At 45.8% G+C, this 24,429-nt stretch overlaps 1 protein-coding gene across 3 annotated transcripts in view; it reads left to right on the top strand.

Moving 5' to 3' along the window:
- HTR2C (5-hydroxytryptamine receptor 2C) overlaps positions 1-24,429 on the top strand; it is a 186,984-nt gene that overhangs the window by 144,175 nt on the left and 18,380 nt on the right. For all 3 annotated transcript variants that reach the window (XM_061446293.1, XM_061446290.1, XM_061446292.1), the window contains exon 2: positions 6,511-7,150. In XM_061446293.1, the coding sequence (XP_061302277.1) occupies positions 6,766-7,150 (385 nt within the window). In that variant the 5' untranslated portion in view covers positions 6,511-6,765. The remainder of the gene's footprint in view (positions 1-6,510; positions 7,151-24,429) is intronic.

The raw sequence follows: 24,429 nt of genomic DNA, 5'->3' as shown, positions 1-24,429 counted from the left end.
TTGAGATGAGCTCTTAGGCAGAAGCTGTTCCCTGTGAGGGTGCTGAGGCGCTGGCACAGGGTGCCCAGAGAAGCTGTGGCTGCCCCATCCCTGGCAGTGCTCAAGGCCAGGTTGGACACAGGGGCTTGGACCAAGCTGCTCTAGTGGAAGGGGTCCCTGCCCGTGGCAGGGGTTGGGGGTGGAGGAGCTTTGAGGTCTATGATTCTATGGTGAGTTGAGCTGCCTGAACCAGGGTCCATATGCAAAGCTGAGGGAAGATTCTACCTGGACCACACATGGCATTTGGTGCAGGATGTGCCCCATGTGGCTGCTTACTAATCCCAGTTTCTTCATTTAAAAACTGAGATGCTGTGACCAAACTGGCCTGATTTCGGAAGAAACAGAGAATCGGAGTGAAAAGAAAGCGACAAATGCAACATCAAACGGTTTCTTGCTTGATGGAGAAATCTGCCTTAAGTGACAGATGAATTGCTGCCATTGCCCTAAAAAAGGACACGTGTTTTGTGTAATGTTGTGTATGCGTTCATGCTGTGGCTCAGGATCTGGCCTGGTGAATATTCATGTTCTTTTCCAGATTAAGTGCTGCTTTTTATTACTATTGCGAAGGGTGCACAGTGGCTCAAGAATGTCAGGTTAATTGTTATGAATGTGAGATTTCCCCCAAAATAAAAAAATTTCATGGTTATTTTATATTTAAATGCATATCGGAGGTAAGTGTGTGTTCCTATGGGCACATACTGGTAACAGATGTCATCTATGTGGTATTTGAGAGTTATGAAGACATATGGCTGCATCAAAAAGGGGCTGAGGGAATGTCACCCCATTGGTGGCTGAAGGTGGGGGGGTCTTTGCAGCCACGAGAGCTGCCTGGGGGGATTCTGCAGACTCAAATCTCTGTGTGCAAGGGAGCAAATACACGCAGTGCCTATAGCAAGCGCTGACTTTTCAGTATTGAATGTTTTCAGGTGTTTATTGATAAGGATGAAGCAAAATCCAGGTTTTAATTCATTATTAACTTTATTATTCATCCCACACAGTAATAAGGGTCCCAAAACAGACCTGCCAAGGAGGCTGAGGGATGCTCAGCTGATCTTTTTACAACAGTGAATTTTAGCCACTGGGGACATGCTGATTTAAAGGAAAAAATATTACCCCCCAAAAAAAGGCAGTTTGGAATGGTATCTACACATAGAAAATATGAACAACTTGGGTGCCATCATTCCGGGAAGTTAGGACAGTATGTGATGAGACTCGGATTTATTCTGTTGTAGTCCTTCTGTGTGTCTGAGCCCAGAGAGGAAGTTCATCATTGCAGGGAGTGGCAGAGTGTCTGCATCTTCTTGTGAGGCTCCCAGGTGCTCTTCCACCAAGGGAAAACAGGAAACAAAGATGCTGGTCTTCCTGCCAGAAGGTAGATTAAGATCCCTTCTGTGTGCTTGTGGTGCCTTGGAATGTCTGGGAAAGAAAGAAATGCCTTTCTGACTTGATATTAGGGAAGATAGAGAGGGAAATTAATGCTGTTTGGTTATGGACAGAATGGTAGTGATTCATTATTATGACCCTACAAAATGTCATTTCTCACATACTTGAGCTTGTGTCTAAGAAAATCCATTTCCTCTTACTGTGGAAAAAATGAAATTCTCTCTTTTTTTAGTTTGTAAGTCATTAAATAGCTGCTTTCTGGGTTGGAATTAAAAGAAGTGGTAAAAAGCTGTGTTTGGGGAGGTTTCCCCGAGGTTTTGCCAAGTGTTTTTAGCTCTGATTTATCTCTGGAACCTGCTGGGAAAAATTCCAGAATATCTTGCAAATCTGAAGAGGGAGTATTGAATAATTCCTTGGGGAGAAAGTCCCTGATCCAAGTGCTAGTAATATGGTCCCCACTTGAAGAGCGGCTATGGGAAGTATTTAAACACTTAATTTTAAGTGTCTGGGCTGCATCCTCAGTTCATTTTGAAGCGGGCATCTACAGAATAATCATTACGGTTTGATTTTTCTTGTCACGCTGGAATGGCTGTGAAAACACAACTTCTGTGTTGACGCTGCTTTCAAAAGACAGCAACGTTTGCCACTTGGCAGAATATATTTGAGCTGTAGGTTTCTTGGACACCTCAACAGGAACAGCTCGCAGTGCTCAAGGCCAGGTTGGATGGGGCTTGGAGCAAGCTGCTCTAGTGGAAGGTGTCCCTGCCCATGGCAGGGGTTGGAGCTGGAGGAGCTTTAATGTCCCTTCCAACCCAAACCCGGCTGGGATTCATATGATTCTATGATTCTTCCTCATATCTACGCTGTTTCCGTTTAAAGCCATTATTCTTGATCTGCACAGAAATAAGGACGTATGTTATTGCGGCCACACAGAGATAAAAAGTGAATTGCAAGTGCCTAAAATACAACATTCTGAAAATATAAAATATGCCTTTATTCAGTCACTAAAACTAAAGGGGCTCTTGCAAAGTAGTTGTGAAAAGATGTATTTTAAAGCAGCCTTCTGTTCCAAACAGAAATGAAAATGAATTTGGCAAGCATTAAGAAAATAGATTAGTAAAGATGCAGATAGCTGGAAATGCAGAGTTTGGAGTGAGGAATGAAGCCTTAGATGTGCTTTTTTGAGCCTGAACAGTGTTAATTATTTATTAGTATGTAACTTTAAAGTATTTGTCATGTTGTAAAGGGTTCCATGGAGCCGTAACAATTCACATCAGCCAACTGTCTGGCTCATGTAGTTGTGAGCTATCTGCAACTGCTTCCCTGTGAAGAATTGCAGTATTTGCAGTTCAGTTTGCTCATCTTCATGTTTATTTTTACCCTCTGGAAGGCTCCCATCTAATCCAAGGCTGAAGGAAATCCTTGTGACTTAAAAACATGGTTGATCTTTAACAAGTTGTTGGCTCTCCTCTGCTTAGCAATGAAATGTGAATGGGACTCAGTGAAGCGAGTACTGCTCACAGTTTAGGAGGAAGGCATCTCTTTTGCTCAAGTATGGCCTCTGTCCCTACAACAAGCTATTGGATGTTGCTTGTTTTTCTCATGGGAAGGAAATTGCTGACAGTCATAATTTTTGACCATTAAGTACCTTTGCTTTTTACAGCAAGACTTAGCAGGAATCAATGTATTCTGTCCTCTTGGAGCCAGCTTGAGACTCGGGTTCTTTTTTGGGGCTAAATTGACAATCTTCGATTTCTTGCCCCATTCCAAATGCATGTTGTTAACATTCAGGCTACGAGTCCTAGAGAGTTAGTGAATGATTTATGAGAGCACAAGAGCTCCGAGTGCATCCAGGAGAGGCAGGATCCTGGCTGGGGGCCGGGGAGCTTCAGGAGTTCTCAGCAGGTGGCTGGTTTTCTCCAGGAGCTTTGAAGGGTGAAACAACTGAAGACAAATGCATTTAATTCAAAGGGGAAAATAACTGTGTTCATTCCAAGAAAGGTTTGTCTGTTTGTTTGCTCCTTTTAGCGAGAGAAATGGTTGTAAACACTCCCAAAGGCATCCGAACCCCCCAGTGCCCTCCTGGTTACAGGCTTATGAACCACCATAGCTCTTGGGTTTTAACCTTCTGGAATATATGAAAGCTTCAGCATCTCAAACGCTTGGTTTAAATAATTCAGGTGTTCTTGAGGGGAAAGAAACAAACCTGATTTTTTTTCTATTTTCAGTTTATTCTAAACTGGACTAAATCTGAAGGGAAAACGTGCCCAAAGAACTTGTTACTTGACTCTATCAAAAAGCAAGAGTGGTGCAGCCAAGAACCTGGCTTTGTTGGGTGTTTAAATTATAGTTTTAAGGCCTGTGGGTGGTAGATTGCACTGGAATTGATGCTTGAGCACAGAATTCAGGATGTGCGCTTTGAAGTCAGTGATTGGAAAAAAATCTGGGGTAGGCACAGGTTTTAATTTAAAATTATGGTGATATTTCTTAAACATATGCAGAATTCATGAATCAAATGTGAATTATTTGTCTGGTACAGCGATGTGCTCAGAAGTCTGTAGCTGAAGGAATTAGTCATAAAGTTTTACCTTGTGGAGGCTGAGGGATGCAGTGAAAAAGAAAGCTGATTTAAACCCCTGTGAAATAATACAAGTATTAACGAAGCAATCGGACTGTTAATTCTTAAGGTGGAGCCGGATCTGCAGCACTGCGGTCCTGAGCTGTTATAAAAGAAGACATTTTTAATTCAGAAACTGTATTTTGCAGTTAAATTTCTTCTGTTCTGTGGCTTGTTCATTGGGGGTGTGGGAGAGGTGTTTTTTGTTTTGCTATTATGATGTAGAGTTGGGGCATCTCCCTGTCCATGTTCCTTTGGCAACCCCAACTAGCACATGCAAGGAACAGCAAACTCAAACCTGTGGCAGGTGTGGTGGTAGCATCACCTTATCCGGGAGCTTAGGCCTGGGGAGGAGGAAGACCAGGGCTGGACTCCTGCTGTCTGAGCACGTCATAGAACCCCAGTCTGGTTTGTGTTGGAAGAGACCTCAAAGCTCCTCCAGCTCCAACCCCTGCCACAGGCAGGGCACCCTTCCACTAGAGCAGCTTGCTCCAAGCCCCTGTGTCCAACCTGGCCTTGAGCACTGCCAGGGATGGGGCACATCCTTGTGTTTGGCCATGAGCTTTCTGCTCATCCTGCCAAGATAGTGCTGTGGCATGAGCAGGGGTGCCCAAGAGTAACGGACCCAAAGAGAGAGAATTTCTGGAGACCCAGAAGTTCCCACTGGCTTTAATGGAGTGTCCTACATAGCTAAGCTCAACTGCCACAAAGCTGCTTACTGCCTCCTTCACTGTGGAAAGGTGACTTGGAAAACTGGTTGATTTTGTTCACAGCTTTCAAGTAAAAGCTGTTTTGGAGGGGGGGGGGAAATACTCTGAAGTATTTTGAAACTTTCTATGGACTTTTTTTAGACCACTTAAATTAGAAAAAACCCAAGGGCCAGTGACTGCTCCTCATTCATCTGCTCACACAGCTGTGGAATTATTTGCTGTGCATATAGTGCAAAGCTTCTTCCTAAATATGAGGTTTAGAGACCCTTTGGGAGTAATTAACTATAATGCAGAGGCAAATCTGGTTTCATTGTCTGCACTGCTCATTTAAGAAATGTTTTTGTGCACAAAGCCCATTAGTAAGTTTCCAAAACCTTCATGAATGTTAAACATTTTATTATAGGACTCTGAGAGCTTCTTATTTTACATAAACCTGAATGTAATCCCATGAATTACATTTCGCTTTGGTCCCTGGATAGCAAATTGCTGTGGCACACATGTGCCACAGTGAATTCAGGGGCTGAAATGTGGCTTTTATCTAGTTATTTATTTAACAGTTACAGAACAGCTCTTTTCCCATGGACTACACAGAAAGTTGAAATTATGCTTAGAATAAATTCCACGCTACTGATTTTACTCTGTCTGCCTTCTACACGGTGTGTGGTGTGTGTTCTTTTTTGTTTTCATAAGTTATATGGGATTGGCAGTCAAAATGATTGAGTTCCTGCGGCTGTGATTTAGCCAGGACTGAGAATATGCACCTTTAGCCTCAGTGGGTGTGGGCATGTGCCTGAAGTTAAGGGTATGTTTGACTTTCTGCATTAGGTCAGTGCACAAGGCTAATGGACTCCATCACAAGCAGCAGCGTGATGCTTTCTGGCCGGTATTCCGTGGGCAGTCAGGGGCTGTGATCTGATTTGCCCTCACTGTCAACTACTTTGTGAAGGAGCATAAATCATGAGAGATACACTGAGGAAATCTGTCCTACCCACTGTGTGTGATGAGGATGCTGATCCTTGTACCTGCTGGGCCAGTGGTCCTGGGCAGCAGGCTGGTTGGATTGGGTTTACTGGCCCAGCTGCATGCTGGTAGCTATCATGGAAGCACAGCGGCACAGAAATGGATGAAGAGCAGAAATAACTGCTCAGCTTTTATGAAGATTTGTCCTTTCTTTTCAGTCCTTGTTATCAGTTTGTTTGCAGAGACTGATAGCAGAGCAGCATACAGTGTCATCTAATATAGCCACCATTTATTGCCCAATAAAAACCATTATAGGAGAGTTATAAAACCACAATAGGAGAGTTAATCGTGAACATCTGAGGGTTTTTACACCTTGGCTTTATCTCAGAATATGCCAAATCTATTCAAACATTTCCAGTGGAAGCACTGGTTTACACCGTGCTTGGGCTGCGCCATGTGGATTGGTTGGAATTCCGTGTGATTACTGTTTTACACAGCGGCAGAGTAGCTCTGAAGTGGCTATCAATTGAAACATATTTTGCTCTTCAGACTCGCTTTTGCAGGTTGCACAAAACATTTAATTAGTGATAATCAGCTTTTAACCAGCCAGAACACACTGATGTGATTCTCTTCCCTTTTCCCCCCATAATTGTAGGCATAGTCTGTACCCATAAGATAAATTGCTTCCTGTCTGGAGAACATCTTAGCCAGCAGGAAGGGAGAGAATAAGGGTGTCAGTTCAGGGGGATATAAAGAAGTGCTGTGATTTCAGTGAAGAATATTCTTTCTCTTCCTTTTCAGAATGGTAGACCTGGAAACCAACTGGAGATTGCAAAGTCTCCTTTCCCTCAAGGTCACTGGTCAGCGGTCATCTTCCACCACGTCCAAGGGAACCAGAAGAGCTCTGCGCTAGCTTCTAAGGTTTGCCTCACCATGGAAGATCATAGGATTTTCTGGCTCAGGTTTTATGAAGTTCAGTGTCTGCCTTGGACCTGCAGTTTGGAAAAGGGATCACCTCTGAGGCACTGCTGAGAGACACAAACCCCATCGCAGACAATGAGCACTTTAAGTAGTCCTGGAATATTACTCAGCTTAACAACAGTGTCTGTTACCCTGGATTTTAGCTTGCATGGTGGGCTCATGGCTTGGTCCTTAAGCAGCAATTTGACTCTGAATCAGAGTTTGCCTACATCTGATCCTCTTAATGCCTCTGAGAAGAGCGAAGTCTCTCGGATGTCTGTGAGGGAGAAGAACTGGCCAGCCCTCCTGATCTTGGTTGTCATCCTGCTCACCATTGGGGGGAACATACTGGTAATTATGGCTGTGTCCTTGGAGAAGAAGTTGCAGAATGCCACAAACTTCTTTCTGATGTCCTTGGCCGTGGCGGACATGCTGGTGGGTATCCTGGTCATGCCCGTGTCGCTCATTACAGTCCTGTATGGTAAGTGGCTTCCCTCCTTGTTTGGCTGTTTGCGTTCACAGGGCATCCCCCAAGGCTGCAGCAATCTGCTTTGATCACGTTTTCATGCGCTGGTGGCTTGGGAAGTATCAGAGTGAACTTGACTGGGTCTGTGCTGAGGGTCCCGCTCTGCTGGGTGAGGGCAGTGCCCTGCTGATGGCAGGGCTTGTTTCCTGCTGCCAGGAATGACCCATGACTGGTGTTGCCATTGGGTTTTTGTTGCTGAAGGCACCCAGAGAAACTGCAGCAGAGTCAGCTTCTTACCTCTTGGTTGGATGGCCCCAGAGTTAGCCAGGGGACAAGAGACTAGGGAAAAGCTGAGGAGGAGTGTGTTTGTGACTGACCCAGCTCCCTGAGCTCCCACCAATACCTGTGCCATCTGAGCAATGTGGTTGAGAAAGGAGATTTGCACTGCTAGGTTTGGCTTTCAAATGAAAACCGGCACTGTTGGCATTCATACCTTAGCTTGGCTGTGTCTTTCAGGGCGTCACTTTGCCTTTCTGTGCCTCCGTATCCCTGTCTGTCATAAAGCACTTGGAGATCTGCGTGTATAGGTGTAAGCATTTATTTCTCCCCTACTGCATCAGGGTTGGTGTGTCTGTGCTCAGGGGGACATTGCTCCTGCACTCAAGCATAGAATCGCTGTTAGCACTTCGAAGGAGTAAAGTGTAAAACAAATCCAGCTTTCTCATCTGTCCCAGTCTCCAAATCCGACTTCTTTCAGCGTGGTGCTAGGACTTTCCGTCGCTGGTATTACAGAGGGGTATTTGCATTCGCCTGTGGCTCCGATGATCGTGTTTTTAGACTCGCGTATCAATATAATGTGTGTGTGTTCCATCGATAACAGTCATTTTTGAAGTCTCTTTTCAAACTGTCTTTGAAAAGGATTTTAATATTGGTATTTCTTGGGAAAAAATAAGACTGTTTACTTACAAATTTGATTAGAAATTGGTTTACTGTCCTATAAAGTAAAATATAGGGGTATTTATGTGACTTCTTCTCTTGCCTAAATGATTAAGTCAGACAGAGATTCATTTCCAAAACACATTGATCAGGCATACATCATTCCCAAACTTATCTAACTTGCGTACAGTGAGTTGAATCGATATGTGATTTAGGTGCAGACCTACCCATTGAGATTGTATGCATAAAGCCTTTTATTCTGGGCTGTCAGAACAGTTCCATCCCTAAATCTTCTGCGTGTTACAACATGTGTATTTCATTTTTAGCATTTTATTCCAGTTCCCTGGAGCTTGAAAGGGAGCATATAAATACTGAATGATTTGATTGACCTACACTTACATAAATTCTGGGTTACCCAGTGACTCTAAAAAGGTGAATTTATGGAAGCGAACTTCCTCCATACATACATCCTGAGTCTTTGAAAACGAATGGAAATGGATTTTCTGTTCAGCCTAGAAAATGGGTTGTTTAAAGGTGTGAATCATGCTGCATATTTAGAAGCAAGTAAATATCATTGAACTGAATTTGAACGAGGAATTGTAGTTATTCCTCTTTTCTACCAGAGCACCAGCAGTAGCTGCTGATGGCCCAAACGCTTCTCTGCAGGCACACGACACTAAACGGATTGTTGGGGTTTTTGTGGGTGTGAATTGGGGTGGTTTTTTGTGCCAACAGTTAGAATTTCAGAGCAGGCATGGACAGTTTGTGGCACTACTGACGGAAATGGGAATAGCTGCTGCTGTTCAGGGGACTCATTCTGGGTGCTGGCTGGGCTGGGCTGGGCTGGGCTGAAGCAGGAATGTTGCCTTCAGGCTTTATGAGGGGAGGAAGCAGAGCCCTATTTAGGGAAACTGGAACCTCAGAGGAACTGTTGGGCTGGTTTGAACAGGACCCCTGGGAGATCACTCTTCTGTCTTATTTAAGCTACTAACTGTGGAAGGAAGCAGCCAGGGCTGTGCCACCCCAGCAGCAAGAAGGCAGCTGCCAAAGGGGGTACAGAAAGCCTGTCCCTTCTGCAAAGTGATTATTTGCTAATTCATCTTGAAAATAAGCACTTGGTTTAATAACCCAGAAGCTAAAGAGCTGCACTGATGGGCGATGTCAGAGAGAGGACTGAAGGAAAAGGACTGAGGCTGCTTCAAGGGTATTGCTCCTCTAAATCCACCATAACGTGCTTTGTTATGAGCATCTAGAAAAATCATTTAGGATGTGAGACTAATAGGGCACATCAACAGTCTCAGCATGTGGTGGTTCGTGTCAATGAAATGTGTGCAAAAGCAGAGGAAAAGCAGGTTAAACTTGTCATTCATCGCTACATACAACTTGGAGCAAATACAGCTGTGTCTGTCTCAGCTCCACGTGTGCTGGAGTCATCAAGCTTTTCAGAGTACTACAGCTCTTCCTAGCTTTGGCAAGGAGGGGAGCAGGTGTCTCGTGTGTTATACTCAGCTTGGTGGACCAGTTCTTATGGCATCTTGAGACAGCAGCAGCAGGAGAGCTCTTGGCAAAGTCACAACATTAACAAATGCTGTTGTTGTAACTGACAGCCTCCGGAGATCCATCACTTATTCCTGAGTCTGTTTTATCTGGTGTCATACATACCATCTCTGCACCGCTGCACACATTGGTTTGGAGCGCAGAGGCTGGCCTCTTGTGTAACTCAGGGTTTCTTGGCTTAGTTTGAGCTGTAGTTTTTGGAAGAGTGGTTCTTACAGCAGCCTGCGAGCCCCCGGGTGCCACAGTGACAAGCAGGACAGTGGACTTTATCTTGACTTTTTAAGAGCTGGAGGTCAGGAAATCCAACCGTATCCAAATGCTTTAGTAGGTTTTATGTTCTGTCTGACATGGGAGCACACAAACCGGGATCAGTGATTAATGGGGCAAATAGTCACACAGCAGCAGAATTGCTCTGAGTCACTTCATTGGTTCATGGCCGTGGACTGAGCAGGGAGAGTTTTACTGCTTGCAGGTGTAGCTGTGAATGGTCAGTCATTTTTGCTCTCTATATTTTACCCTGTGTGTTCTGTATAGTCTGTATATAATGCCACTGGGGTCTTTCAAAAGCTGCAATGTGCTGTATGGAGAAATATATGCAGCACATCTCTCCGAGATCTGTAGGAGTCACTTCTAATTTCTGTCATTAGAAAGGAACCTTTAAAAGCTAGATCTAATAAATAGAAGAGCAATGGGGTTACTGTTAGGTCCCCACATTATCTCTCTCAGCCCCAGTGCTAAGTTCTCCATTGCAGGGTAGGTTCCTTTCCTTACTTTTCAGATAATGAGGTAAATGAAGTAGGTTTCACTTCAAGCATAACCAGGAAATTGAATAGACACCCTCCTCAATGACCGCTTGTTTTCAGTGGCTCCCTTAGTTAAGAGAAGGGAAAATCATGCTGTCGGTTAATTCAGGACCGTGGTTACAAAGGAGGGGATGGCAGGAAGGGTCATGCTGGCCTTCTCACCAGGGTCATGCTGGCCTTCACGACATGGGCAGTGTGGCTGTCACCTTGTCAGTGAAGACCGAGGCAAAAACGTCAGGTAGGACAAGTGTCCTTGACCTTGCAGGTGGTGCCCAGTTGCTGGGTTAGGTGGACTTCAAGTCTCTCCACTCAGCCCCTGAATGTCCCTCCTTTGGTCACTCTTTCTTAAGTTAATCGCCAGTTCTTCAATTAATCTTTCTTAAATGTCTTGGACTAATCAGTGAGTTGCATTTGACAATGTAGAATGTTTTCCATGGTATGCAGTTCCAAAAGACCTGAACAAATGAGTATGCTAATTAATGAGCATGTATTGAGGAGGGTAAATAAGAAACGACCACTGTTTAATCTCCATAGAGAAACTTCTGGTCAATTAAAAGTACTGGTGTGGGTGGGAGTCGGGTATTCTGCCTGCAACAGCTTCTGCCAGCACGTGGAGATTCTCCTCACCATGGAGCGTTCTAGGGACAAGCGGTGGTGGGTTTGCATTGTCTGACGCTGATGGGCAAGAAAGAGACGGGCTGCTCTTTACTAGGACTGGTGAAGGAGCGCAAGAGGATCTCGCCAGCTAATGGGAATGGAAATTACAGAAGGTATTCAACCTTTTGTCCTATCGAGAGGGGTTCAGAGCTGCTAACAGGTTGCTCTGGCGTGGCCAGCAAGCAGCCAGCACGCTCATCCTCGACTCATGCCCAGGTTTCTCTCTTCTCTTTGAGTTTCAAACAACCCTGAACTGCTGGTGGCCTGACACAGCTTCCAGGAAGGCTGATATTAGGCACAGCATTCATTAGCCCCAACTGGTGGAGCAGCTTTACATCCTGATGATTGTTATTACAGATAATTGCCATCGCTATTATGTGGTGACACAGATGTGCTGAGCCCTTGCAGTAGCTGGTTTAGGACAGGCCATGGTAGGTTTGCACTGGGGAAGCAGTGCAGTTTAGCACTTTGGGTGATGATATTCAGGTACCTAAAACCAGCCAATCCTTTCAGAAACCCTGCCAAGTCCTGGCCTTGGGTGCATCCTGACTGCACCAAGCTCCAGATGGCAGCTGCCTGATCTTCAGAGATGATTTTTCGTGCATGTTAATTTTAAACGTGTGACCTTTGTGTTTGTCCTGAGCAGCCATTGCAGCTTGTTCTTCTGCTCGAGGGTGGGTGAACGCACGCACCTGGGCTGCTTGCACTGACTGATGTCAGAAACTCGGAGATGGGGTTTGTTTATTACTCCTTCTCTCCAATGACACTTTGTACCTGGGATGTCAGCAATGAAATTTATACCCAACAGCATCTATTAGTTTGGTATCTTTTGCCATCAGTAACGGCCACTGTCTGATACGCTGTGCGCTCAGCCAGCAGCATTCATTCTCTTTTGAAGTCCTTACAGCTTTCTTGGAACTCCAGCTAACCTAAATAGTTCTGTGAAATCTAAACCCATGCTGCGTCATTGCTCATCTTTTTTCCAGATTATTGGATACAGAGAAAGCTTTAATTTAGCTGTTGAGTGTCCTGCTGCTGAGTTTTCTCCACATGAACAAGTGCCTGTTTGCCTACTGTGACAAAGCTTGTGCTGCTGGAAATCTCATAGCTGCTGGTCAGGTGCGAGTCAAAGGCTGAAGAGCTGGAGTCAGCACAGGAGCTCAGGACTGGAGAGGTTTACAATACCTGGGGGGAGGAAGGAGCGATGCTCCGTACCCTTTCTGAGCAGTGAATAAATCTGATCCCTTGTGTTAGCATCAACCTCTTCCAAAACACTTTGAGTAGGGGCCTTTAGCTTTTAATTGTTATACTGAAAGCTGAATTGGCTCCATATGCATAAATTTCTTCATTTCTTCTTAATTTCATTTCTGCTCTCACCTGAGATTATCCATACCTCAGTTTGGGCTTTTTATCTTGCTTTTTTTAGGTTTTGGTTACATTTTTGATGTTGGACTTTGCACAATAAGGACGTAAAGGCCACAAAGCTCCGTGGTGCTTCAGAGCTGACATCTTGCTACTCTTACTGAGGCAGGATTGTTCCTTAAAATTGTCACAGGAGTTTAACTTAGTCCAGCCTCTTGCGGTTATTTCTCATTATTTTGATGTGTCTTTTTCTTGATGTCTTGTCTGCAAATGCCCTCAAACTTTTCGAATTCCTTTGTTAGAAGAGATGAGAAATCAAATCTTCTGTTTGCAGAATGGCACCAGTGGGAGCTGGATACAGTCGTTTGCCCGTTCTTTTTTCCAGTCTAACTGATGAAATTCCACTTGTTCATCCAAGGAGCAGCCCCATCCCAGCACTGTCACAACAGGCAGGTTGTTTATGCCTCCAGTGCAGTATTCTCCATTGAGATAAACACTTCATCTGAAATTAGCATAAATGTCTCCTCGTTCGTTCTGTGTCTTTCATTTTCCTCAGTTGGATAGGAGGAGCTGCCAGGCATTCTGGAGGGGCTGTGGCAGCCCTGCGGTGGCTGCACAGTCAAAACTGGAGGTATTTGATTTGTTCTTGGCTTCTCCTCCAAGAGGTCACGCAGCGATGCAGAGAGAATGAAGAGTATTGGGTAGCCCAGGAATGAAGCGGAGGCACAAATGATGTCAAACCACGGTGCGGTTAAACGATAAAAGGTGTTTATGTGGGCGCAGCTACCCCCTGATAGAGGCACAGTGCTGGAACTTGGTTTCATTTTCACAGCAATGACAGTGCCTGTAACATCTGTGCTGATGCTTTCCGTTGTCTGGGAACATTCATTCTTCATATGCTCCTTTCTAAGCCTCGTTGAAGTTTTAGTCCTCATCAGGTTCAGAGAAAGATGAAGAATGGGCAGCCCATACAACTGTCTCCAGCTCTTCCATGGTGAGCTGCTGCCTTGGAAAACAAGACACCCAGCACTGATGCTGAGGTTCTGGTCTAGCAATAGAAAAGTTTCCTGGTGAAGCTTGTCTTTGCTTTCTTTCTGCTGAGTTTCCCCTTTTGAGGCAGTGCATGGGTTTTGGTTGCAAGGCTTACAAGCAAAGAAACGGTCTATAAATCAATTGTATAGATTCAGGGAAGCAAGCCAAGGAAGTCTGCTGCCTGCAGAAAGACTGTTGTCAATTAGGAGGTTTATTGTGTTAAAGCATTACTTTGAATTGGGTTTGACTTCTGACCTGTCTCTCAACCTGAAGTTGGGTAGACCAAGAAGTGCTACAGAGCATACCTAGCTCATCTGAAAGGTAGCTCACTCCTAACATCTGCAGGACCAGTCTTCTTCCAGTAGATTAAATTACATGTGTTCAGCATTTGACCTGCCATCACTTCTCTGGGCAGATGCTAATGTCCTCTATCAGTAACTGAGCTGGTTTGTGCGTGTGCTGCAGCTGCAGGGACCGATTTAGAGAGCTTGTCACTTTTAACATCACAGCAACTGGCCCAGTGAAAATGCAGATTTTTGTAAAACCTTGGCTTGAATTGTAAATTCCTCCTCAGAAAAAGCCAAATACAATCCATGGGACCCACTGTAAATCTTCTGTATGGAAGCTCTGAGGCTCTTTTCCCTCCCTTAGAATAAAGCTGTCCCTTAGTAGGCCTCTATGTGGCAACAGCAGCTGGTAGATTTGCAGCATTATCCTGCTGCGATGTGACATCCAGGAACATATTTCAGGACACTGGGAGGGAGAGGAGCAGGCAGGGCTTGCTGGTCATGCACCACAGGTACACTGAAGGGCATCCTTGGAGATGCTGTGCCAAGGCTTGGTCCAGCCTGCGCTCTGCAGGCGTGTGCTGCGAACTGAGCAGCTCTCTGGAGCCAGTGGGAAACAGGAGCCAGTTTCTGTGGTCAGCAAGAGCCTTCCTCCAAGGAAGGAGCTCGGTGCATCCATCCCTGACAGCGATGAAGACAGCAATACCTGAGCTCCTAGGATGCACCAGCTCACAGATTAGCTGCTCCCCACAAGCTGCTTGACCATCGCTTCAGCACTGCTTGGGTGTGCTTGCACATGGTAAATCTTTTCTCTTTGCCAGCAGGAGGGCAGAGGCCCCCTTGCCTTAGGTCCCTGATCTTGCTCCCTGTGCTGCTGAGCACTGGCTGATGTGGCAAAGGGGCTGCTGTTGCAGGGAGGATTTTTCCCGAAGTAAATGAACACCAGCCTTAGGAGAGCCTGAATGGCATCTTTCTCACCTGCTCTTGGCAAAGCCTGGCAGTTTTGTGCCAGGTCCTTATGACTAATTAGAGCTCAGCTATAATCCACATTATGGAGTGTCATCTTATAGGACTCTGAAGACCAATTTATGCTGTTGGATACAGAGGCAGAACTCTTGCTATCTGATATTTTTTTTACCACCTGCCTCTTTCTTGTTATTTCTTCACTCTGAGCCACCTCTCTATCATCCAGCTCTGCCTTCAGCCTGCTTCTTGGTGTGGGCAGACGTATACATTATTACCCTCCCTGCGTTCATTCCCATTGACAAAAGGGTCTTGTCAATGTGCCAGCTTTAGGAGAAAGCAATAAATGTTTCGCACTCATAAACATGCTTTTCTGCACCTCCTAACTTCTTGCTGTTAAGCAACCAGCTACTTCGGGTTAATGGAGCCTGTCATCTGCCAGGGATGACGTTGCTGCCCGTGGAGCTCAGGCTGCTCACTCCAGCATGGATGAACACAGCACAAACGCTTCCAACAGCTCCTGTTTCTGGTAGCTTCCATCCTGAGGGCTGGTCACGGAGCGGGTTGCACGGCTGCTTGCTGTTGGCTGCTAGAGATCCGTTGATCACACATCCCTTGGATCTCCCTCACTTGGATTTAATCAAACAACGCCCCTCCAGAGAGGTCGAGCAGAGCCCTGGGTGTGCGCTCGGGGTGCGCAGCGGTGGCTGGGGGCTGTGGTGGGTGTCACGAGCAAGCCAGGGGTGCACCAGCTGATGGTCTCAGCGTGTTACAGCCCTGCCAGCCTGAGCCAGTCCTGCCCTTGCAGGAAATATGCTTGCAGCCCTGACTTCCACAGGCTGTGGGGGATGCTGCACGCTCATCCTTTGCCCTGTAGGTCTGAGAGGCTTTTTCTGAGATAAAAGGTGACCCATCAAGTACAAAAGAGAAGTTCTTTTGGTTTTCTTTTATCCTCAGTGCAGAAAACTGAAACCCAGGAATGCTAAAGAGCACGTTAGATTTTATTTGCTAAACAAGTTTCTGCCTCCCGTGTTTCGATGGGTGGCAGCAGGCTGCAGGCAGATAACAGGGTGTGGTTTATGGTTCCCCTGTGCTCACAGGTGGACCTAGGGAATGGCTTTCTACAAAACACCCCAGATGAGATCCTGACCATGCTAAACTCAGTGGGAACATTGGCAGCAGGTTCAGAGAAGTGCTTCTGCCAGAGCACTTCTCTGCCTCCTCCAGCCCTCTTTACGCTCTTCCTTCCTGGTCATGACCGTAGCTCTTGGCATGACTGTGGCAGCATCCTTCACCTAGAAGGGTCCCAGGTGTTTTGCTGCTCTCTAAGCAGTCGAAAGGAATCCCTTCTGCCACTGCAGTGCAGCTCCCTGACGGCATTGCTGTTTGTTAGGGTTCAGCACCATCACATGAAGCATGAACCACTCTCCTGTTACAGCTTTCTGGTACATATAGGTAAGAGACCTGATGCTGCCCAGTGGGAGTCAGTGCTTAAATATGCTACCAGGGCTGGGCCTCATCCTGAAGGGTTTGTCAGTTTGCGTTCACTTGTTTCATGTGGTTTGGGATGAAAAGCTTCTTGTGACTGCCTTTGTGTTGGCTTTGTGGGGCTGGTTATCCTCTCTTTGCTCTGTTTCCTGCTGGAAAAGATGTGAACTACTCTTTTCTGGGGTGGTTGAGACTGTTGATGATTTAATTTTTTGTTTATTTCATTGGTTTTGGTTTAAAAATGAAGATTTTTAAAAGGCAGGGAAAGCAAATTCCCCTGAGAGAAAGAAATCCCATTTTCCTGAGCAACGTGATCCAAACAGGAAAACAAAATTTTGACACAATTTGTATTTCAAATGAAATTTCAAATTAAATTTGAAACAATGAGGTTCCAAGGAGCTCCCGGATCCCACAGAAACACAGGAGTGAAAAGAAGTTTCTGACATGCTATGTCCTGTTGTTTGCTACCAACTGTTAGTAAGACCCTGAGCTGCTGCAGCTATGTCTTACTCACATCTTACAGCTGCCAGATCCTGCTTCCTTTCCTTTATCTGCCTCCTGGTGGGATGCGGAGGCCAGGGTCTGGATGTAGCAACAGAAAACCCTGGCAAATCTGATCACCTTGGTACAAAAGCAAAAATTCTTTTCTTTGCCAACCTCAACTTTCTTGCAAGAAGCAGTTTTAAATAGAAAAATGTTATCACTGCAGTGCGAGGAAAGCAGAGCCTCCGCCTACCCTTCTACTGTAAGAAGTAAATGTGCTTTGCAGCTTCCCTTCAGAAGCCAATAAAGTGCTTCCCCTTTGCAGTCTTATCCAGGGGAACGTGTTTCAGTATTTCATAGAACCCCAGCCTGGTTTGGGCTGGAAGGGACCTTAAAGCTCCTCCAGCTCCAACCCCTGCCACAGGCAGGGACCCCTTCCACTGGAACAGCTTGCTTCAACCTGGCCTTGAGCACAGCTCAACTGGAGATGTGTTCTTACCCTAGGAAACACCGTGGAAGCAGCTCAAGGGGAGCACGAACCATGTAAAATGTCACGTGTGCGTCTCAGTGAGGATGTTTCCTTGGATGCAGCCTCTACAAACGTAGCAGAAAAGACCATCAGAGCCCAACTTCTCCCTTCTCCCAACTTCCTGAGAGTGAAGGGAACTGTTCAAGTTGATTTCAGTGGGTTAACTCCTATGTACACTGCTTGAACACATGGCCTTAGAGTTATCTAATTTACCCATAGCATGTGTGCTGCATCCGATCAGAGAGCTGTTTGTCATATCTCAGGCACTAAATTGGCCAGGCATGTTTTGCCTGCCCGGTGTAATTGAGAATTGCCCATCCAAAATAAATCTTTTCTGTTCAGCTATGACTCACTGGAATGGGTTTGAATGGTGCACATTTAAATGCTGTCATTTAATGCAGATAGAGATTTAGATGCAATTATATTTTTGTATTTCTCCCTCTTGGTACAGACGTTTGGAAGGTGCGATGGGTTTTAAAGCTCACAGGAGTGTAAAGCCCCCAGAACCTGGAGTGTGTACAGTTCCATTTCTGTTTTACAGGGGTTGTCAGTTTGAAAACAGCAGCAGTGTTAATGCTGTCAGTGCAGTCTTCTCATGCCCAATTTGCTTCTGGATCAGTGAAGCTAACTGTGCTTTAAAATGCATGAATCTTTGTTTACTCTTTATGATAGTAGCCTGTTAGATCCAGTCATAGCTTTGCAAGTGCATTGCCTCGTTGTAATTAACTTTTATGGGTTTAGTGGAAAAGAAATACAAACTTCCATGCTTTGCAGCAAACCTGAAATTGATACAAGATAATGAGAGAGGCAGAATTGTGGTATGTAGGAAGACCGACCCTATGATGATAAACTGTGCCAGCAATAAATTTGCTGCTTTATAAAGGTGCCAGGCAGATCACGGAGGAAGATACCAGGGAAGATGAAGACAGCTGATGTGTTTCCTACAGACAGATTTAGCCTCCTTTGAATGGAAGAACAGGAGCACGTCCAGGTGCTGGGGCCATGAGAGACGTGGCCACACAGAGCCCTCCTTAGTTTTGTTTGATCTCCTCTTCTCAAACCTACAGTTTAAAACCGAGGGAAAGGATTTTAGCAGAATTGCAGACATTTTACCAAGATCGAGTTCATTTTAGTCCATGTCATTGTCCGATAGCTATTTACCTGTGATAGCTTCTTAGATACGGGTGCTGGTCCCAGCCTGGGTGCCCCTTTGCACAGCTCACCTGAGTTCAGCTTTAGCAGCAGCTCGGGGCTCCCTCATTCCCACAGCGTGTTGGCCATCTGGAGACAGACACAGCTAGAAGGGGCCTCCCCAGCCTCCCGGCAGCCTGGTGCTCGGTGAGCAGGGGAGCAGCCGCCTGAGAGCTGACCTTTGTGCTATCGGTGGTTGAACCCCTGTGATCCCTAAAGAAAAACGGAAAACAGAAAGGAAAGGGGAAAAAAAGAGGTGAATAGAAAATGACAAGGAAGAGCAGAGGGGAGAGGACAGCAGCTCCTGCTCATCTTTACCCAGACATTAACCTGGGAAAGTGGGAAGTAGATGCTTGATTTAGACCTCAAAGTGCGGATGTGTCCGTAGCAGCCCAGCCTGAGCTGTGACAGAGCAGTGCATCTCAATGCCTTTATTCATTCTGTCCATCCCAACCACCCCCCACCGGTTCCTCCTTTAGCTTCTGATTCCTCTTACACAGAAAAGCCCTCCCTTCCCCTCCTAGAAGGTGTGTGCAGCTAAATCTGGCTACGCTTTGACGCACCAAATATCCGGGATGTCTTATCTCATGCTGGGAACTTGCTATCTCTTCTCACTCACCCCAGCCGAGTGAAACTGGGATGAGGAGCCGGTTGGTAGCATGTGTTTCTCAGCTCTTGCCAAAAAGCAGTTATAATTTCCAGGAACGGTCCTACTTGCAGGCTGGTGTAAAGATTAACATATGGCTCATTTTCCTGTGCTGGCTGCAGCTGCAGATATTGGAGAACGTAAGGGGAAACGCAGAAGGACTCCAAGGGTGGTCAGCTGTATTTCTGTACTCTGCCTTGATTTAATGTGGAATTGAAAAACTCTCTCATCCTTATTCTGTTTGGAAATTATGCCCTGCACTGACTCAGGAAGCCTGTTGTTGCATGCAGATAGATCACAGGATAGGACCCCAGCCTGGTTTGGGTTGAAGGGACCTCAAAGCTTCTCCAGCTCCAACCCCTGCCACGGGCAGGGACCCCTTCCACTGGAGCAGCTTGCTCCAAGCCCCTGTGTCCAACCTGGCCTTGAGCACTGCCAGGGATGGGGCAGCCACAGCTTCTCTGGGCACCCTGTGCCAGCGCCTCAGCACCCTCACAGGGAAGAGCTTCTGCCTAAGAGCTCATCTCAGTCTCCCCTCGGGCAGGTTAAAGCCCCATCCGGCCTTGGCCTGCTCCTCATCCACCACCAGGCAGAGCTCTGTGCTGGTCATTGCCATAGATGGTGATACTCCCCCCTCTCCCTTGCCTGTCCTTCCTGAAGAGCCTGTATCTTTCCATTGCAGCCCTCCAGTCACAGGAGCCATCCCACCACATCTGTCTGATGCCAATAAGGTTGTAGCTCTGCAGGCACATTCCCTGTGTTATGTGCATAGAGGCATTTAAGTTGGGTGGTGGAGCCAACTTACTGGCTGTAGTGGCTATAATTCCTTTGTGCTCTTCTTCAGGTGCTTTCCTGCTGACCTGCAACCCCTTAGATGCCTCATGTCAGCATTTTACTGTTTGGTATATCTGATCCTGTCAGATTTGTTGCTTTGCTGTTTTATGTAGCCTTTTGTGAAAGGAAGTGTGATTTCTGTTCAGTGTATGGTAACCTCAGTGTTCTGTAAGTAACACAGTAACCTCCTAATTTCTTGCCTAAGGGCTCAACCTGAGTGATGGTGCCATGGTATGACCTCAAGGAATAGACTACTGCATTTGTAGAAGACGTGCATGGAATGGGCAACCCAGCCTTTGAGCTCAAAAGTATGGGAAAATCACTCGCTGCCATGATGCAGACCTGTAGATGTATAGGCAGCTGCTTTACACAAGATGGAAAGAAATCCAGAGAAACAAGGTGAAATCTGTGAAAAGCACTTAGATAGATTGTGAGACAAACGTATCAATGTAGTACATTAGTTTGAATTATGAATGTTTCCAGGATTGGGTCAATTAACTCAGAATTAACTCAAATTTTCCGTCTTCCTTTCACATCTGCCTGGTGAATTGATGTCATTAAATTCTCCTCAGCAAATTACAATTTTAATGTCTCTCCCCAGTTCACATGACTTATCCCTTGAAATTCGGGTTCTTGAGTTGTCTGATAGTCATTAAAATGTGTGCAAATACCCTCGTAGGTTAGTTCACTTCCCTGAGACCTAATGGTAAGAGTAGAATTAAGGTCCCACTTTGTGTTTTATCAGCACATGCTGGGAAAGAGGCTCTGATGTGATTCATCTGTTTGCATGGTGATTAAATGGAAATTACATTGATGGAACGGGGCCACATGCCAATTGCTCTGCCTTGCACTAATTTGCACGCTGCCTCATTGACGCAATACACCGCTTTTCTGAATGGACACCTCAGAAGAGAACCAGAATGGATCCTCACTGGCTTTTCTGCCAGAGTTGTCATTAAAGATGTTAATGGCATGAGGGGAGTTTGTGCATGAGCCTGTCACAGAGCCCAGGCTGTGATTAGCACTGTATGCTATAGCAACATTTTGGTTTCATGCATTAGTTTCAAACATATATTCTGCTTTTCCAGACTCGGTGTTCTCTGGTTGCGATGAGTGTCGGTGTTGGAAAACTGCAGGAACTCTGATAAGCATGGTGACAGCAGTGGGTTTAGTGAGGGAATCTCTCCAGTTCCCAGATGAAAAAGGTTCAAGACTACAAAGTTCAATGAGTAATGAACGTGAAATACCCTGTTCCTCTCTCAGCTCCTAGGTGCAAGGTTTTAGGAGCAAGGCAGGACGGTTGATAAGGTTCTGTTGATTCTCTGTTATTTCGCAGGTGGTTTGATTTCCGTTCCTGTTGGCATGTTGGCAGCAGGCTCTTTCCTCCAGCTGTGCTGGAGTTATCGGGGCAGACCAGTTGTTACCCTGACCAGTCTGCTCCCACCTTCTGAGGGAGGCTCATTTTTTCAATGTGTTCATTTTAGGTGAGTTTTGGGGTGTTTTGCTTGGTTTTATGAATATCTGTTTCCAGCCCCAATCAGAGGCAGCAGCTGTAGGAAGAGGTCTTGGTGTTGTTGAGATATGGAAATTGTATGACAGGTTTTCACCCTACCTGTTTGGCCCCCGCTGGGATGCAGGGGACTGTAAATGCGCATCTGACACCTATGAATATTGATGGCTGGGTTTAGGAGGCAGCAGAGCTCTGTCCTTCCATCCACCCCATTGTTCTGAATGGTGATTACCTCTCACTCGGCTGTTTAAATTTTGAATTTTGGGGTAAGATTTTGGATTTGCTAGTTAAGCTTTTGTTGATTCCTTCAGATCTGCTGAGATTAATGGAGAGTGATATTGGGTTTATACACAGCTGAAATCAAAAGGTGTGAGTCTCATTTGCTGTTAGAATCTTGCTAGCTGGCTCCAGCCAAGAGGCACAACAGCAGAACAAGGTTATTTGTTTGATGTAAGATGCAAGTTGACGTTGACAAGCATGAACACAGGAAAAACAACTTCCAAGATGAAGTCCTTTCAACATTCCCTCTATAACTTACTTCATCTACTTTCCATAATGATTTTTCCTAGCTTTTTCTGGTCCATAGTGGGATAAGCACTTTGGGATAAGTACCTCCTGTATGTCGGGGGTAACTAGTTCTACTACAGCACCCATATTACTCGTTTACGTTTGTTAAATCGATAGCAACACTTATTTTATTACATTTTGCTGGATCATTATGTTTACACATTATTTTATTATCATAGTTACCACTGGGTTTGATTTGTAATCAAGTGCAAGATTACACTGTAATAGTAGCATAACCATGATAATAAAATAACATTGCACTTGATTACAAAGCAAAAACAAGTCTATCAAAAAACCCAGTGGTATAACTTAACTAAATAGCATTTCTTTAGTTTCCTTTTCCACCTCATGAGACCACTATAATTTCCTGGGTAATAGTATTCTCTCGAATATGTCAGTACACCCACACTTCATTTATCCACATTAAATTAAACTTCTAGTTCGTGTTAATGGAACTTGCAGTGGGCCTACGATCTCTGCAAAACTCAAAAACAAAGGAGTGCAGCTGTGCCGAGAATGTGGTAATACGGGAAGTTGTACGTTGCCTCTGATGCTGCCCATCTGGAATACTTCCACATGCGGAAGGAAGCATTGTTATGGGGATGTGATCCCCTTGTCCTGCATTGCTCTTTTCAACGCAGACCTTCCGAGGATTCCAAACCGATACCTGCCTCATTCATCAGAGAGGGACATCAAGTCAGGCAGGATGGATGTTGCCCCTTTGGACTGAGGGATGTCCCCAGAAGTCCAGGATGTGAGCATGAACGTGCATGTGTTGGCATAGTCTGAGGTGTTTCTGTGCAGAAAGCTCTGCTGGGTTGACCTTTACATGTGCTCGTGCAGCAGTTTGACAAGTGTGGCATTCTGTAGGCTGTAAACACTGTGGCATGCAAGTACCATGATCTAAGATGAAATCTTACTCCAGGTCAAGTCTTACAGCAGACTCTGTTAGTGGTGAGCGGTTTTAATTGGTAACAAGGTGTGTACAAAATGATGCAGATCTTTAACATCGCAGTGTGTGGCTGTCACATTGAATTGAAGTATGGTGACTTGGAGGAAAAGGCTGATTTAGCATCACACTGCATTAGGCTGGGTTGGGGGTCTGTCAGCTCTACTGGGCAGGCGTAGGGGAAGCAGGGGTACAGAAGCCCCGTGTGCATCTGAGGTATTCTGTGACATAAGGACAGTAGATGGCACTCAAGGATATGGAGCAGAATTTCTAGGCTTCTCAGCAACCCCCAAATCCTTGCTTTTTTCAGTGGCTTCTGTGGAGCGCTCTCACACTGGCATTTCTACCTGTACAGCCGCAAAGAATCAGAGGTGCCTGTGGGAAGCCAAACAGGGAACGTGTTTTGCAAGTGCTCTGCTCTGAGAAATATCAGAAATGGAAATAAACGTCTGTGAGAATGACCAAAACACAGCTTATTTCCCTCGCCTGCAGTGATTTCTTGTCATTATCAGTCTCACAGACTGCTTGTGCTGCCTTTTAAGCTCACCAGAAAAGGAAAGTGAGACTCAACACCGGCATGAAGTTCAGCCAGGCAGTTAACCCACTGTCCCTAATAGCCTTCCTGCTGTTGAGGAAGGCACACTGCACAGTGAGAAGGAAAGTCGACTCACTGAACGACTTTGTTATCCCTAAATTAATCACAGCACTTGAGCAGGGGTTGCATTTTCCATCGGCATTAGACCGGCGCAAGTGCAGTGCTGTGCTGTGCTGAACAAGGGCTGAAAGGCTGCTTGTATCCTGGTCGCATCCAGCAGCCTGTGAGCAAATGGGAGACAAAATCACTGCTGCTTTGCAAACTGCAGATCTTGCTTTACATCACCTTGTGCTTTATATCCTGAGCTGCAGTTCTTTACTTCCTCCCACACGAGGAGGGGATATACTGGCCACTGTGCAAGGGACAGCAGATTAACGGCACTCCTGAAGACATCCGTATCTGCGCACTCAGAGTTGATGCTAATGATTTGAAGGAGTTGCTTGGAGTAAGTACGTCAATTCTTGTAAAATTGGGCATCTTCCTGGAATATTCAGCAGAAGCATTGGCTGGTTGACAGTGGCAGACCTGTGCTCTCTAGGTACAGACCCCCTTACATCGTAATGAAGGAAATCCTAGTTACGGCTGTGTCTGAAATCAGGAATGTTACCAGGATTCGGAGGCCGGTTTGTCCAGCTGCATCGCTGGGAGGGAGCCCAAGCTGAGAAAGAGGTTTAGATGGAGATGGGGAACAATTCCTGCCCCAGAGGGTGCTCGGGCATTGGAACAGGCTGCCCAGGGCAGGGCTGCAGTCACCGTCCCTGCAAGGGTTCACACCCCGTGGAGCCGAGGCCTCTGTGCCATGGGTTAGGGGTGGCCTTGGCAGGGCTGGGGTAAGGGTTGGACTGGAGGAGCTTGAAGGGCTTTCCCAACCTGGTAGGTTCCATGATTTGGTGGTTCTGCTAAGC

This window comes from Pezoporus flaviventris, unplaced genomic scaffold (assembly GCF_033815535.1).
Source record: "Pezoporus flaviventris isolate CSIRO_AGI_PZ_B2104156 unplaced genomic scaffold, CSIRO_AGI_Pfla_v1 ptg000005l, whole genome shotgun sequence".
In the NCBI taxonomy this organism is placed as follows: Eukaryota; Metazoa; Chordata; class Aves; order Psittaciformes; family Psittacidae; genus Pezoporus; species Pezoporus flaviventris.
This window is presented reverse-complemented; position numbering and strand designations above follow the sequence as displayed.